At 54.5% G+C, this 12552-nt stretch overlaps 1 protein-coding gene across 2 annotated transcripts in view; it reads left to right on the forward strand.

Annotated features, from left to right (window-relative positions):
* ZCCHC7 (zinc finger CCHC-type containing 7) overlaps positions 1-12552 on the forward strand; it is a 214516-nt gene that overhangs the window by 188954 nt on the left and 13010 nt on the right. For both annotated transcript variants that reach the window (XM_032949698.2, XM_032949699.2), the window contains exon 7: positions 9202-9300. In XM_032949698.2, the coding sequence (XP_032805589.2) occupies positions 9202-9300 (99 nt within the window). The remainder of the gene's footprint in view (positions 1-9201; positions 9301-12552) is intronic.

A 12552-nucleotide genomic window follows, 5' to 3' on the forward strand; every position in this document is an offset into this window, starting at 1 on the left:
GGTGCTTGCTAACAGCACGTGCCCCAACATCCTGTTAAGGCTATACGGGGATCTTTGTCTTTGTGAGTGCAGAAGTGGAGGGCTTCGCGCAGTGCGCTAAGAACCGAAGGCCCGAGTTCAATTCCCGCTCACGGTCAGCAGCAGTGGTTATTGTCTGAACAGGTCCTGGGCTTCCCCTAGGTCGACTCGGTCTCAAATGAGTAAACGAAATGAAACTATTTTTCATTTTATTTTACCATGTAAGGCCCATTGAACTATGTAGCTCTTTTTCAGAAGCGAACTGGCCTCAAATTATAGCTCAACGAAGTGGCGTATCATTTGGAAATTCATCACAGCCACATACTCTAAACGCATGTTTCTAAATGTGGAGGGAATAACCGGATGACCCAGAGAAAAATTAATGCGACCATGGGGAGAACACGCAAACTCCAAATATACAGGTGTCAGGGTTGGGATCGAACCCTCGACGAGGTAGTGAACATCTCGCCACTGTGACACCCCCTGGCACCATGAGCACCTGGTGCGGTGTGTGAACATCGCCACTAGGGAGACAAATGTGACTGGGTGTGGTGCTTGCCACCCACCACCCCCTCGTGTGCCATGCCGACCTTCATTGGTGCTCGCTTACAGCTCTTGTCCCAAAAGTCTGGTAAGGCTATACAAGGAATATTTGTGAGTGTGTGAGTGAGTGAGCGAGTGTGAGTGAGTGCGAGTGAGTGAATGTGTGTGAGTGTATATCGGAGAAAGTCATTAGCTTGTACGCTGAGAGCCGTGTTCACATTTGAATGTTTAATGTGTGTTTACGGGAACAGAACAGAGGAGTCTATTCTCTACCCGCCAGTGCATGCCTAATGAACAGCAATTCACAGCCATTTCTCTGGTGCATGTTTAATCCTGAATTAATTTTTTTTAATTATGCAAAAAATGTCTTCAGATGAATTGGGTTGGAAATGGAAAGGAGAGCTGTGCAGAGCCAAGGCTCGGCCGCTCAAGGGTACGTCACTGGGATGGGTGGGCGTCTTGTGAATGTCGCCGCGCCATCAGCGCCAGGCTAGGTGCACTTTGATGCCACGTGGCTCAGAGTTCTTTGAACGAAATAGCTCGCTGGCAGGCAGGGCCAGAGTTCGTGGGACAGACCCAGGTTATAGGCTTAGAATTTTGGTTAGCTCGCTGTCACCTGGTAGCGATGTTTTTTTTCCGTGTTTATGCTGCATGTGTATGCGCGGAATGTCATGCACTGCGCGTATTCAGCGCTGGTGCGTGTACACAGCGCGAGGAGGAGAGCCTTATCCCGCAGTGTACGGACACACGGGCTGTGTACATTTAGCAGAGAGACACCTGCGCGACCGACCGTCCAGAGCGCTCGAATTGCAAGTTGGAAGAAATAACGATTTGAATTACTTGCGACCCGTGCCGCCGGGCCACGGGAGCAAAGCGCGACGCAGCGAGGTGGAGAGTTTACGCGGCGGTGGAAATGAGACGGGAAAAGCCGTCGTCGACTAGTGCGAATCGAATCGGGACTCCAAATTGGTGACAATTCACCAGGTCACCGCGGGGGGGGGGTTCATCGCTGCGAGCGCGTGGTGCCGTTCCGCGGCCGCGGTGGCTGCGGTGGCAATGGCGATGACAGTCGTGGTGGCGGCGACAGTGGGTTGTGCGTGCGGCGCGATCCCGGGCGTCGGCGTGTCAGGATTAGTCATCGGAGAGCGGGGCGGCGTTCGCTACATCATTACGCATACAGGTGGTAATGACGTTCATTTGTGCTGCATGATTTGAGCAGCAGTGAGGCACGAGCCCCTCGCCTGTGACTCCCTAACTGGCGCATCAAACGAGCGAAATTTATCGCCCGCGCGGAGTCGGCAGCCAAGCCCGCTCGCTCGCCAGCGAAGAGCGCTCGCTCAGCCAGCCAGGCTGTCAGTCAGCCTGTCAAGTCATCCAGCTAGCCATTTGTTCGGCAAGCCTTTTCATCGGGCAGTTAGCCGGTTAAAACGTCAAGCCAGTCACCTGGCCAACTCGCCACTCAGGCAGCGAATCACCCAGATGGCTAGTTAACCAGCCAACCAACCAATGATCTATTTTGGCAGTCAGGCAGTCAGGCAGCCAGGCAGCCAGTCAGTCAATGAGACGGCCAGGTTGCCTGCCAGTCACACAATCAGCCAACCAGCCAGCCAGTCAGCTAGCTAATAAGTCAGCCAAGTATTCAGCCAATCTGACCAGTGGCCAGCCATGCTTCTAACGAACACTGATCCTCCGTGCAGCCTACACAGACTGTCTGGGCAAGTGCTGTTAGGCCATGCCTGGCCCCCTTTGTCTCCCCAGTGCTGATGATGACACTGCACCAGGTAATCATTTAAGGCTGAGTCGACTTGGGTGGGGACGAAGGGGGGGGGGACGCTCAGGACCGGTGCAGATGACGTGAGCGGTTGCCAGGTTTGTGGTGCAGTGCGCTTAACCACTGCACCACCGCTCCACCCAGTGCACTCGCACACAAAGATCCCCTGTATAGCCTTCACAGACTGTTGTGACAAGTGCTGTTAGCGAGCACCTATGATGGTCGCACGGTACGCGAGGGGGTGGTTGGCCAGCAACCACGTCCGGCCGTCTTTGTCTTCCCAGTGGCGATGTTTTTACACATCGCACCATGTACTCATTTGAGGTTGAGTCGACCTAGGGGAGGCCCAGGAACGGTTCAGATAATCGTCACCGGTGTTGGCCGTGAGCGGGTATCGAACTCGAGTTGCTGGGTTCATAGCGCAATGCGCTAACCGCTCATACATACATACACACATACACACACACACGCACGTGCGCGTGGACGCTAAACAAATTTATTGCAGTTTAGCTCCGCTCACCCGATCTGCAGGGTGTTCGTGATTGATTGACTTTTGATTGGCGTGCTTAAGTAGAGCCAGGTGAGAGCCCATCGACGTAGCGTGTCTCATTTGCAACGGAGACCTGGGGGCAAAATACAAGGGGGGGGGGGGACATAGACGGGAGCGAGGCAGCAGGGGCAGCCGGTAAAGCCTGCAAGGAGAGCGGAATGATCCGTCACGTGGGAGTAGTTACACGTTGTGCCGGCACTGCAAATGCCGTTCTGTACGTGTGTACGCTGAACTTCTTTGGCACCGCACGTAAGCCGGCCGTGCTGATCCGAGGTGCGTTAACGCGCCCCGCCTTTGTCGACTTGTCACGATTGCGCGCCACGGAGGCGTTCACGGCGTCGGCGTTCCGGCGGTCGTGGTTGTTAAATGACGTCGCTTGAGCGGCAACACGCAAAACTGACAGATCGCGTGAACTCGCTTTGTTGATGCAAGTGTTTGGTTTTGGGTCTGTTTGGCTTCGTGCGTGCGTGCGTGTGCACGATCGTGCGTGCGTGTGCTTGTCGACAGCTTAGTTTCGCACATTCACTGTTGTCCAAGCCTGATGGAGTGCGAGCGTAGGCCGGGCAAAGCAAACGCAATGTTTTAGACCAGGGCTCTCTCGCCTGGCGGCAGCCGATCGCTCCCGCACGCTCGCGCCTTGTCGCGGCGCCGCTAAGAGATCTCGGCGCGCTCTCAGAAGCACGTTCCCCTAAATCCGAACCTAAGCGCTCGCGTTACAGATTGATGAATCGCAGCCGACGCGAGCGCGCACTTTAAATGTTGTAATTTACGACCTTATTTAAAAAATAACGTCGCCCCGGCGCAGCAAGCCGCGATAGCCGAAGTTGACTTGTGTAAAAACATATCACGCACTAAATAACGCGCCGAAAGAATGTCCTTAAATATTACTTCACACCCTCCTCTCACCAGACTCCACTGATTTTTACATTACCCGGCAAATGTCACGTTTTAGGGCAGGGACGGTTATTGGTCTCGAATTTTTTTTTTTTAACATTGTATTTCTTTGTAAACATACAACTTTTGCCGTATATTCATATATAACGCCCATCCCTTCTGGCCTATTGCTGTCTTTAGAAAATCTGATTATCTGCCTCGCACATAAAAGTTGGAAACCCATCGCGCTTTTGACACTAAAGTGTTCCTGGCAGCCCGGCGGGCATGGCAAGTGGGGAGACAACATGTAAATTTATTCCCCGGAATGTATATTTACGGCGGGCGGTGCAGCGGGCAATGATTGCCGGGGAAACGGGGACGGAGTCACGGGACATTAAGCGGAGATTTTACGAGGCGATATTTGCCGAGGCCGGCCAGCCGTGAAATGCCCTGCACTGGGCGGCCGCGCGGGGAGCCAGGGGAGGGAAGATGCATTTCCCACTGCTAATGTGATCCGCGTGGTAATTACTTCATTACCGGAATGAAGAGCCTCTTTAACTCTGAGCTATGGGCAGGTGGCCTGACCATCATTACGGAGCGGGCAAGCCTCGTATCCGTCACAGCACGGCGCACCCAGCAGGCCCTGCTCCCTGGCACCTTCGCGCCCCCGGACGAGGGCAAGCGCCGTCGTCCCCGTTGCCTCCGTTTGCCTGACGCCCGCTCGCTCGCCCGCCCGCTCGCTCGCTAGGCCACTCGCCAGACCGCTCGCCCGCCAGCCTGTCTGCCGGCACGACCGCCACCTCACCCGCTCGCTCACCCCGCCCATCAGAACCTCGGCATCATTTTTATCCCACGCCCCATGATCTCAAGTGTTGGTAATGATGGACCCAGGCGGGGTTGGTGGTTTGCACGGAGATCACCGTGTGCCAGACACTCTCAGTCCACTGGAGTTGCTGGGCGGCCAGGGTATGGCAGTGCAGCAAGTGGGTGGCTGAAACATCCGTGCCGGTTCCAGACTGTTGTTTCCTGCTGTGTAGTGGGTTTCCCCAGGGTTTTTTCCCACGTACACGAAACCCCCCCTCGTCGAAGGGACATCGATCAAACAATCCCCGTAGCGCGGGACCGTTTGGTGCACAGGTGAAGTATTTCCACACTTTTAAATGATCCAGAGGTGTACTTTTTTTTCTTGACTCCTATGGCATGGGCCAATCTCTCCTCGGAGCGCTCGCTGTTGTCTTCCCATAAAGTAGTACTCATTTTATTGGCCCTGAGGTTTTGGTGGGGGGATGATGCGAAATGGCAACCTCCGCCACGGATGTGAACTCGCAACCTCGAAAATGCAAGTGGCGCGCGCACGCCCGCCCGCCTCCGTTGGCACCTGGCCGGATAGCAGTCGTAGTTGTTATTATTATTATTTTCCGGCAGTGCTTAACGGAGGCGAGCGGAGCCACCGTTGTGCTTAACGCAGCACTCTGTGCGGCTGGCGACGGGAATAATTCCGCGGGCGCACGCTGCGTTTGCATTACTCCTGCGAAGCCACCTGGTGGGCCCGGCACCTATCAAGGAAATGATCTTCTGAGAACTCGCCCCACCGCCACCGCCACCCCCCCCCCCCCCAGCCGCGCGGCCACGGCGTCGCCCTCGAGCGAGATTATTACCTTAATTTAAAAAATAAAAAATCACAAGAGAGCAACGAACGCCCGCGTTCTGCGTGGGAAAATAAAACAAATACGGGGCTGTTTAACGTCGAGGCTTTTGCGGTTTTTTTTCTTTCCCCCCCGTGTTATTATTTTCTGCTCGCTCACCGTTCAGCGACTGACTGAGTGAATTTGTGCCGCGGCGCTAAATTCACGGTATTTTCGCCGCATTTCGCTTTGCGTAAACGCGAGAGTAAATGTTGCCGTTGCGTTCCCTAATTTTTGCATTTATTTCCATAGCGCCGCAGAGGCTGAGCGCGAGTTATTTATTACGTGGAAATTGACTCCGCGTTACAATGGGCACATCATAATCAATCACGTCTTCATCCTCTCTTCATTCTTTCCCGCTGTAATGTTGAAAGCTAAAATAATCTTCTCGCGGAGTTGTAAAAAAAAAAAATAGCATAATGTGTGTGATTTATCCGCGCATCCCAAATTTCCACGCGGCACTAAAAATTTAAGCTCAGCTAAATTCTAAACCCGGACGATTTACATCGCTGGGGGAAGGTGGGGGGGACCGGGCGATGACAGCGAAGGACGTTTTAAGGTGACTCTGACCATTCATTAGGGCTCCTGTAAAAATAGCGGGGGCCGTTAGCGAGTGCCCTTCGCTCGGATTGACCCAGCCGTGACCCCACAGCCGCCGTCGTCATCTTCGTCACCATTGCGGGGAGTCACGCGGCGCGGACAGAGCGCCTCCATGCGCCACCGCTCCTCCTTCCTCCTCCTCCCGCTACCGCCGCTGCGGGGGCTCCGTCGGTGTCGCGTGCGTGCGCGTGCCGTCCCCGCGGGGTTCACGCGGGCGGCTGAGCCCGACCGTGCCCCTCCAACCCGGCGCGCGGCGAGCGTTGTGGGTACCAACGCCGGTGGGAGATCGGTGGCCGCGTCGACCAAGGCTGAGCACGCGGGCTCCCTCCGCCCGGTTGATGAGTTTGAGACTCTGAAACTCAGGTTTCAACACCAATCCTTGAGTGACCCCTGAACCTCAGGCCCTTACACTGAACCTTAACGATCATAATAACGGTGCATTGGTCGGACTTTTCCCAGTGCCGTTTCATCGTTTTGGACACAAAGACAAACATGCCCCGTATAGCCTTAACAGACTGTTGGGGCAAGTGCTGTTAGCGAGCACCTATGAAGGCCGGCACGGCACGCGAGGGGGTGGTGTGGGCAGAACCATGCCCGGTCACCTTTGTCTCTCCAGTGCTGATGATGACACACGACACCATGTACTCATTTAAGGCTGAGTTGACCTAAACAAAGACAAAGACGCATACATCTGCTGTACATGGCCACTTATTTATAATGAATGCAAAAAATGGCTCGAAAACAAAACAATATACAGGTGTTGTAGCCTCATATGAGCTGGGTTGTGACAACGCCCCACATGGCGCAACACATACGCAGCTGCTATTCATGGCATTTTACTTTCTGATGACTATAGCAACATCGACGGAGCCGTGTGTGTTCGTGAGTGAGGCTTCCGCGTCGCAGATTCATCCTCGCCGCATGGCTCCGCTTGATCGTTTTGTGCAACGTGCGGCGATGTTTCTTGTGCCGTGCCAGACATTTGTTTGCGCTGCACTTGCTGTGCCGGAATGGATGTAGGCGTCTGGTCCCACTTGAACCTGTTAAGGGGTCACTGTCCAGCCAGCTACAGCCGCGTGGTCAGAGCAGTCGCATTGTCGCAGGTTCAAATCCCGCCTTGCCAGCCCTGTGGAGTTGATTATCATATGAAACAGCATTGCTTGGGGTGCCGTGGCGGCGAGATGTTAACTCCCTCGCCTGGTATGCAGGAGGTCGTGGGGGGTCTATCCCGAGATGTTAACTCCCTCGCCTGGTATGCAGGAGGTCGTGGGGGGTCTATCCCGAGATGTTAACTCCCTCGCCTGGTATGCAGGAGGTCGTGGGGTCGATCCCGACCCTTGACGCCTGTCTGTTTGGAGCTTGCATGTTCTCCCCGTGGTCGCGTGGATTTTTGTCCAGGTCCTCCGGTTTTTTGCCTCCACGTTTAGAATCATGCGTTTAGAGTATTTGGCTCCTCTACATTTCCACGCGATAAGCCACTTCGTTCGGCTATCGTTTGCGGCCACGTCGCTTCTGAAAAGAGCTACATAGCTCAGTGGGCCTTACCTGGTAAAATACAAATTTAAAACAGTTGCTAAATAACTTGGTGCTGTGGAGATCCTAGTTCTTGGTAACGGAATGGGGCATTTCCATCAGATGATCAGGGCCATTGTCAGATCGGCGTCACAAGTTTTAACATTGCTTCGGCATTGCCATCATCTCCAGCGTCACCATGTCGTCATTTCTCCGTGCTGGTAAAGTTACCTCCGCCCATTGAACCTGGGAAGTCGCCAACCAGCTTCCTATGAAGGAACCAGTCCTTGCCATAGTAACGTGGAATATCCAGCACCGTCTGAGGATTGTTGGTGGAGGTTAGCCCCACACAACGGCGTGTAGATGTTTAATTCAGCGATAGGCCCTTCAGCTCCACGTACGCGAGGGTGACGTGGTGTTTTGTTTACCCCGCGCGTGCGTGCGTGTATAACGCTGCGTGCTTACGCTGTCCGTGACCGATACTCAAGCGGGTCACGTCTGCTGGAGGTGCGACGCCCGAAATGATCTGCCGCCCGAAATGTTACTCCGAGCCCCTAAATCTGACACGTTAGTGCGGCCCCCTGACCCTTGTAAATTGTTGGACGGTTTTGACCCCGTATATGTGTGTGTGTGTATGTGTGAAACGCGATGCTGTTTCAGCAAGTACGTGGGTACGCAGGCTAATAAATACTCGGGGGTAAGAATAACAATTCTCACTCTGCGGCGCGGGGGATTAAACGATGACTGCACGCTTTTTCAGCAGGTTTTATGGGTTTATTTCACATTCTTTTGAGCCAACCTTTTTTCATATTAACACCACAAAATGAACCGTGGGGGCCCAACCCCCCCCCCCCCCCACACACACACACATCGGTTGCAAAAGCCAAGAGCGCCGGGAATTGTACGGCATCTAGTTGCCAGGCCTGTCCACGGGACAAGCGATAGAGCCAAATCTTGTGAGCCAGCAAGAACAGAAGAAGAAGATGAGGAGGAAGGCGTCTTTGTGAATGGGGTTCCTTTTAGAGGAGTGATTGAGAGGGGTAAGGAGGCTTCCAGGGTAGAGGGTGGGGGGGAAAGGTAGCACCTCACAGGACTGCCTTGTGTCTGGACTTGAACATCGAGGGCATGGGTCCTAGCCCAGCACACACGGCATGCACGCCGTGGTCAACCACTGCAATACGGGTCACAGCAACACACCCACTCACTCACCCATTCAACTGTCCACCCACTCACTCACCCACCCACCCACTCACTGACTCACCCACACAGTCACTCACTCACCCACTCACTCACTCACCCACTCACTCATCCACTTACTCATCCACTCACTCTTTCACCCACTCACTCATCCAACCCATTCAATCACCCACCCACCAACTCAATCACCACGCTGCAGGTCACAACACTTCTCTTTCGAAATTCTCTCCGACCGTCTCTTTTTTTCCCCCAAGCTCTTAAAAAGGACAGTAACCTCGCTCAACGCTTATAAACGTTATGACCCTATAACCCATTACACCTGTGACAGTGCAGTTGGACTGGGTCCCGGTGAAGGGATGGTGGAGTGGGGTCTGGGGGGGGGGGGGGGGGTTTGTTGTTCCTGTGTTGCGTGGGCGATGCGGGCCTTGATGTGCGTCCGGTGTGGCTCTCAGGTGGAACCTGGGCCCCTCGTGCGGCCGCCGGTGGAGCCGGACAGGGCCCACGCACGCGTCTTCTGCTACAACTGCGCCGCCGAGGGACACTACGGACACGTGCGTAACGACACGCGTGCACACACGCATGTGTACACGTGCATGATAGACACGTATACACAACGTACACACACGTGTGCATAACGCACACAAAGCATCTATGTATACACACAAACGTATGTGCACAACAGCAAAAAACAACAACAGGCGCAATTATCGACCAAGTAGCTCTAAACATCACCACAGCGCTTTTGTGCCAGGATATGTGCCAGGATATGTGCACTGTGAGGACATGTGCAGTGTCAAAGCCCCGCTGGCAGGAGTTCGCCGGACAGACCCATCTGCCTTGAGTTGACTGATTAAGATGACTGGCAGATCCACCACCTATGCTCCCTACTGTGTGAACATACACATACACCATAAGCGCAAATGCTATGTATTATGACACTTGTTGCCCCAGGAAGCCTCATTGAGTCTCAAGACTCTTTTTTTGGCGAGGGTCCTGCCAAGTTTTTATAGCACGGTGTGACGTTGTTTTGTGCGATCCCAATCGGGCCATTTGCAGGTCATTTTTCAGCGTTGAGAAACCAGAGAACCCGGAAGAAAACCTTTGCAGAACAGAGGGAGAACATACAAACTTTAATCTTGATTTGAAGCTTTCGTGACTGCAGGAATCCATAACCTTTGGTTCTTTCGGTAAAGTCACGTGGGTAGAAAATAAAATGAATCACGACGTTTTGGGCGCAACACCAGCGTCCGTCATCGCAATCGAAAGGCAGTCGCCTCAGCAGCAGCCCATCGCTTTCCCACCTGATGACGGACGCTTGTGTTGCGCCCGAAACGTCGTGATTTATTTTATTTTATACCTACGTGACTTTACCGAAAGAACCGAAGAGCATAGAAACTTTACACAGAAAGGCGCCCGTCGGGAATGGAACACAGGCCTCTTGTTGCTGTGAGACAAGAGTGTTGCCAATGTGCCGTCACCGTACACAACACAGGCTTACGGTACACCTACACACACGTGGCCCAAGCAGAGGATTGTCCCATCCCTCATGGTCTAAGCCGTCGTCCGGGGCTCCGTCAGTCCACACGGGAATGGCAGCCTCTTGTCCCCTACACAACGGTTACGGCACCCGACTCGCAATCGAAAGGTCACAAGTTCAAATGCCTGTCAGGGACCAACTCGGCCTTTTACCCGTCCTGGGTAACTTATTGGAGGGTCCACGGTTGTCATTACATGGAAATATTGGCTCCCACTATAAATATCCTGATTTTACATCATTATCTCAGGGCCACCAATGGAGATGATGGTGGAGATGATGGCGGAGATGATGATGATGATGATGGATATTATTACACGTTGAACTTCGTGCTAATCAGCGATGTTTGACCGCATACTTTTGAATCGATTGCCTCAGTCGCTTCTTCTACACCCTCGGGCCCTCGGCACTGATCGCCACAGCTCCGCCCACGGATCGGCCCAGCGCCATCTCTCCGTCGTCTCTCTGTCTCTCTGTCTGTCTCGCGTCCACGGCTCGGGGCGGGTGGGGTGGGGGGGGGTGCGCGGGGCTGGGTTTGGATTTGCGGCCCCATCTCGCCGAGGCCGACACGCCCCGTCGGGGTGCCGAGTCGACCGCTCGCCGATCCCTCTGGCGTGGATCGCGGCGCGAAGGAGCTCCGCGAGAAATACGACGGCGCTTCCTCCGGCGCCCCGCAACGCTCTCGCGCCTGCCCCAGGTTTTTGACGTCTGCGGGCCTCGGGCAAGCGTGACGCCGTGGGAAGGCATAAAAAAAAAGATTTCAAAAAATGAACGGTCCTGAATTAGTTCACGCTTAACGCGACCCGACCGGCGCTACTCATCCGAGTTTGACGGCGGCCGGTCTCTCTGTCAGCGCCGGTGGAAATAGGGGCGGCCGCAGGGAAGGAAAGATCGCATGGTCGCGGGGGTAGGGCTGCGGCTTGCGCGGTTGTTTGGGGAGGGTTCCAGTCAGTTTCATTATCAAGTCATTAAATTCAAACTCGTCCGCTCCTTCCCAAATGACTTTTGACCTCATCTTCACGCGAGGGTCTTTGGCGGCAAGCAGGGAGTTCACGCTCCGTTAACGAGAGCTCCACGCGATTGGCGCGTAAGCCCCCCCCCCCCCCCGCCATGAGGTTCCGAGCCAGCACCACGGAGAGCCTGGGTTCGACACCGGGGCACTCGCCCGAGAGAGAATCGTAGGCTATCTCGAATGTGGGCAACATTGACCAAGCATCCCATGCAAGGTCAAAGTCAAAGCATCTCCGTGCTAAAACGATCAAAGTGTGGCCCTAATATCCAATGTGACCCTGAGCCATTGGTGGAAATTTCATATTCATATGGTCAGACCCAGTCTGTCCATGGAATAACCAATATTGATGACCCTTTGTATTGGCCCCGTGGAGATGATAACCAGGAATTGAACACGTGGCCTCCAATTGTGAGTCACACACTCTGCCACAGTGACACGGCAACAGCACCTTTCTTGGCACTCGCTGAACACCGAGACCCAATGAGGCTTTGCTTGAATAAAACAAAATGATTTGTTTTATTGTTGTTGACTGACAACCTTATGAAAGTCAGCCTTCTAACACGGAAGATAGTGCTGCACCACCGGCTCTGGGGCTCTCTCCATTCATTGCCTTCGAAGCGGCTAGCAGTCGGCGATCGCATGCCCAGCGCGGTTCGTGACGCACGACTCGCCATCGTCGCTACCCTTGGATCTCGTGCATCGGCGGCGGAGGAGGACGTGCCGGGGGTGCGGGAGATCTCTTCCTGCCCACACAGTGCCGATACCACAATCGGGACACCGTGGGTGGCGAACGGGGAAATTCATCCCGTCGGCCGAGCACTCGCTGGCTTGCGGATCTGGTGGCCGTTAATTCAGTGGCGGCGCTCGGCGCTGCGGGGCCTTCGCTCCCCCGCACCTCCTCCCCCCGCGCCACTAAAGCGCGCGGCGTCGATCACGAGCCGCGAGAGGTTCGATCGCGGCCGAGCCCTCGCTCGCTCACTCCCCGCCAAGTCCCACGATTGGTCTGCGTTGAGTCAGGCGGGGAGGTGAGGTTGACTGAGGGGGTGGGGAGGAATGTGTTGGGGGGTGGAGGAGGGATGGAGGCACGTTCGCCCCGTGCAGTCATTGCACTCATCTGCAAAATTGATTGTTCATTAATTAGAGGCACTAATGGCCAATGAGATCATCGGTTACTGCCGCTGGTGATGAGTGTCTGCTAACCGGTTCCGGTGAACATCTACATAATTTGTCTTCTTGGCATCATCATCATCGTCGTCG

The sequence above is a fragment of the Petromyzon marinus genome, chromosome 8 (genome assembly GCF_048934315.1).
Source record: "Petromyzon marinus isolate PM22_M1 ecotype Great Lakes invasive population chromosome 8, UKy_Petmar_22M1.pri1.0, whole genome shotgun sequence".
NCBI classification, from domain to species: domain Eukaryota; kingdom Metazoa; phylum Chordata; class Hyperoartia; order Petromyzontiformes; family Petromyzontidae; genus Petromyzon; species Petromyzon marinus.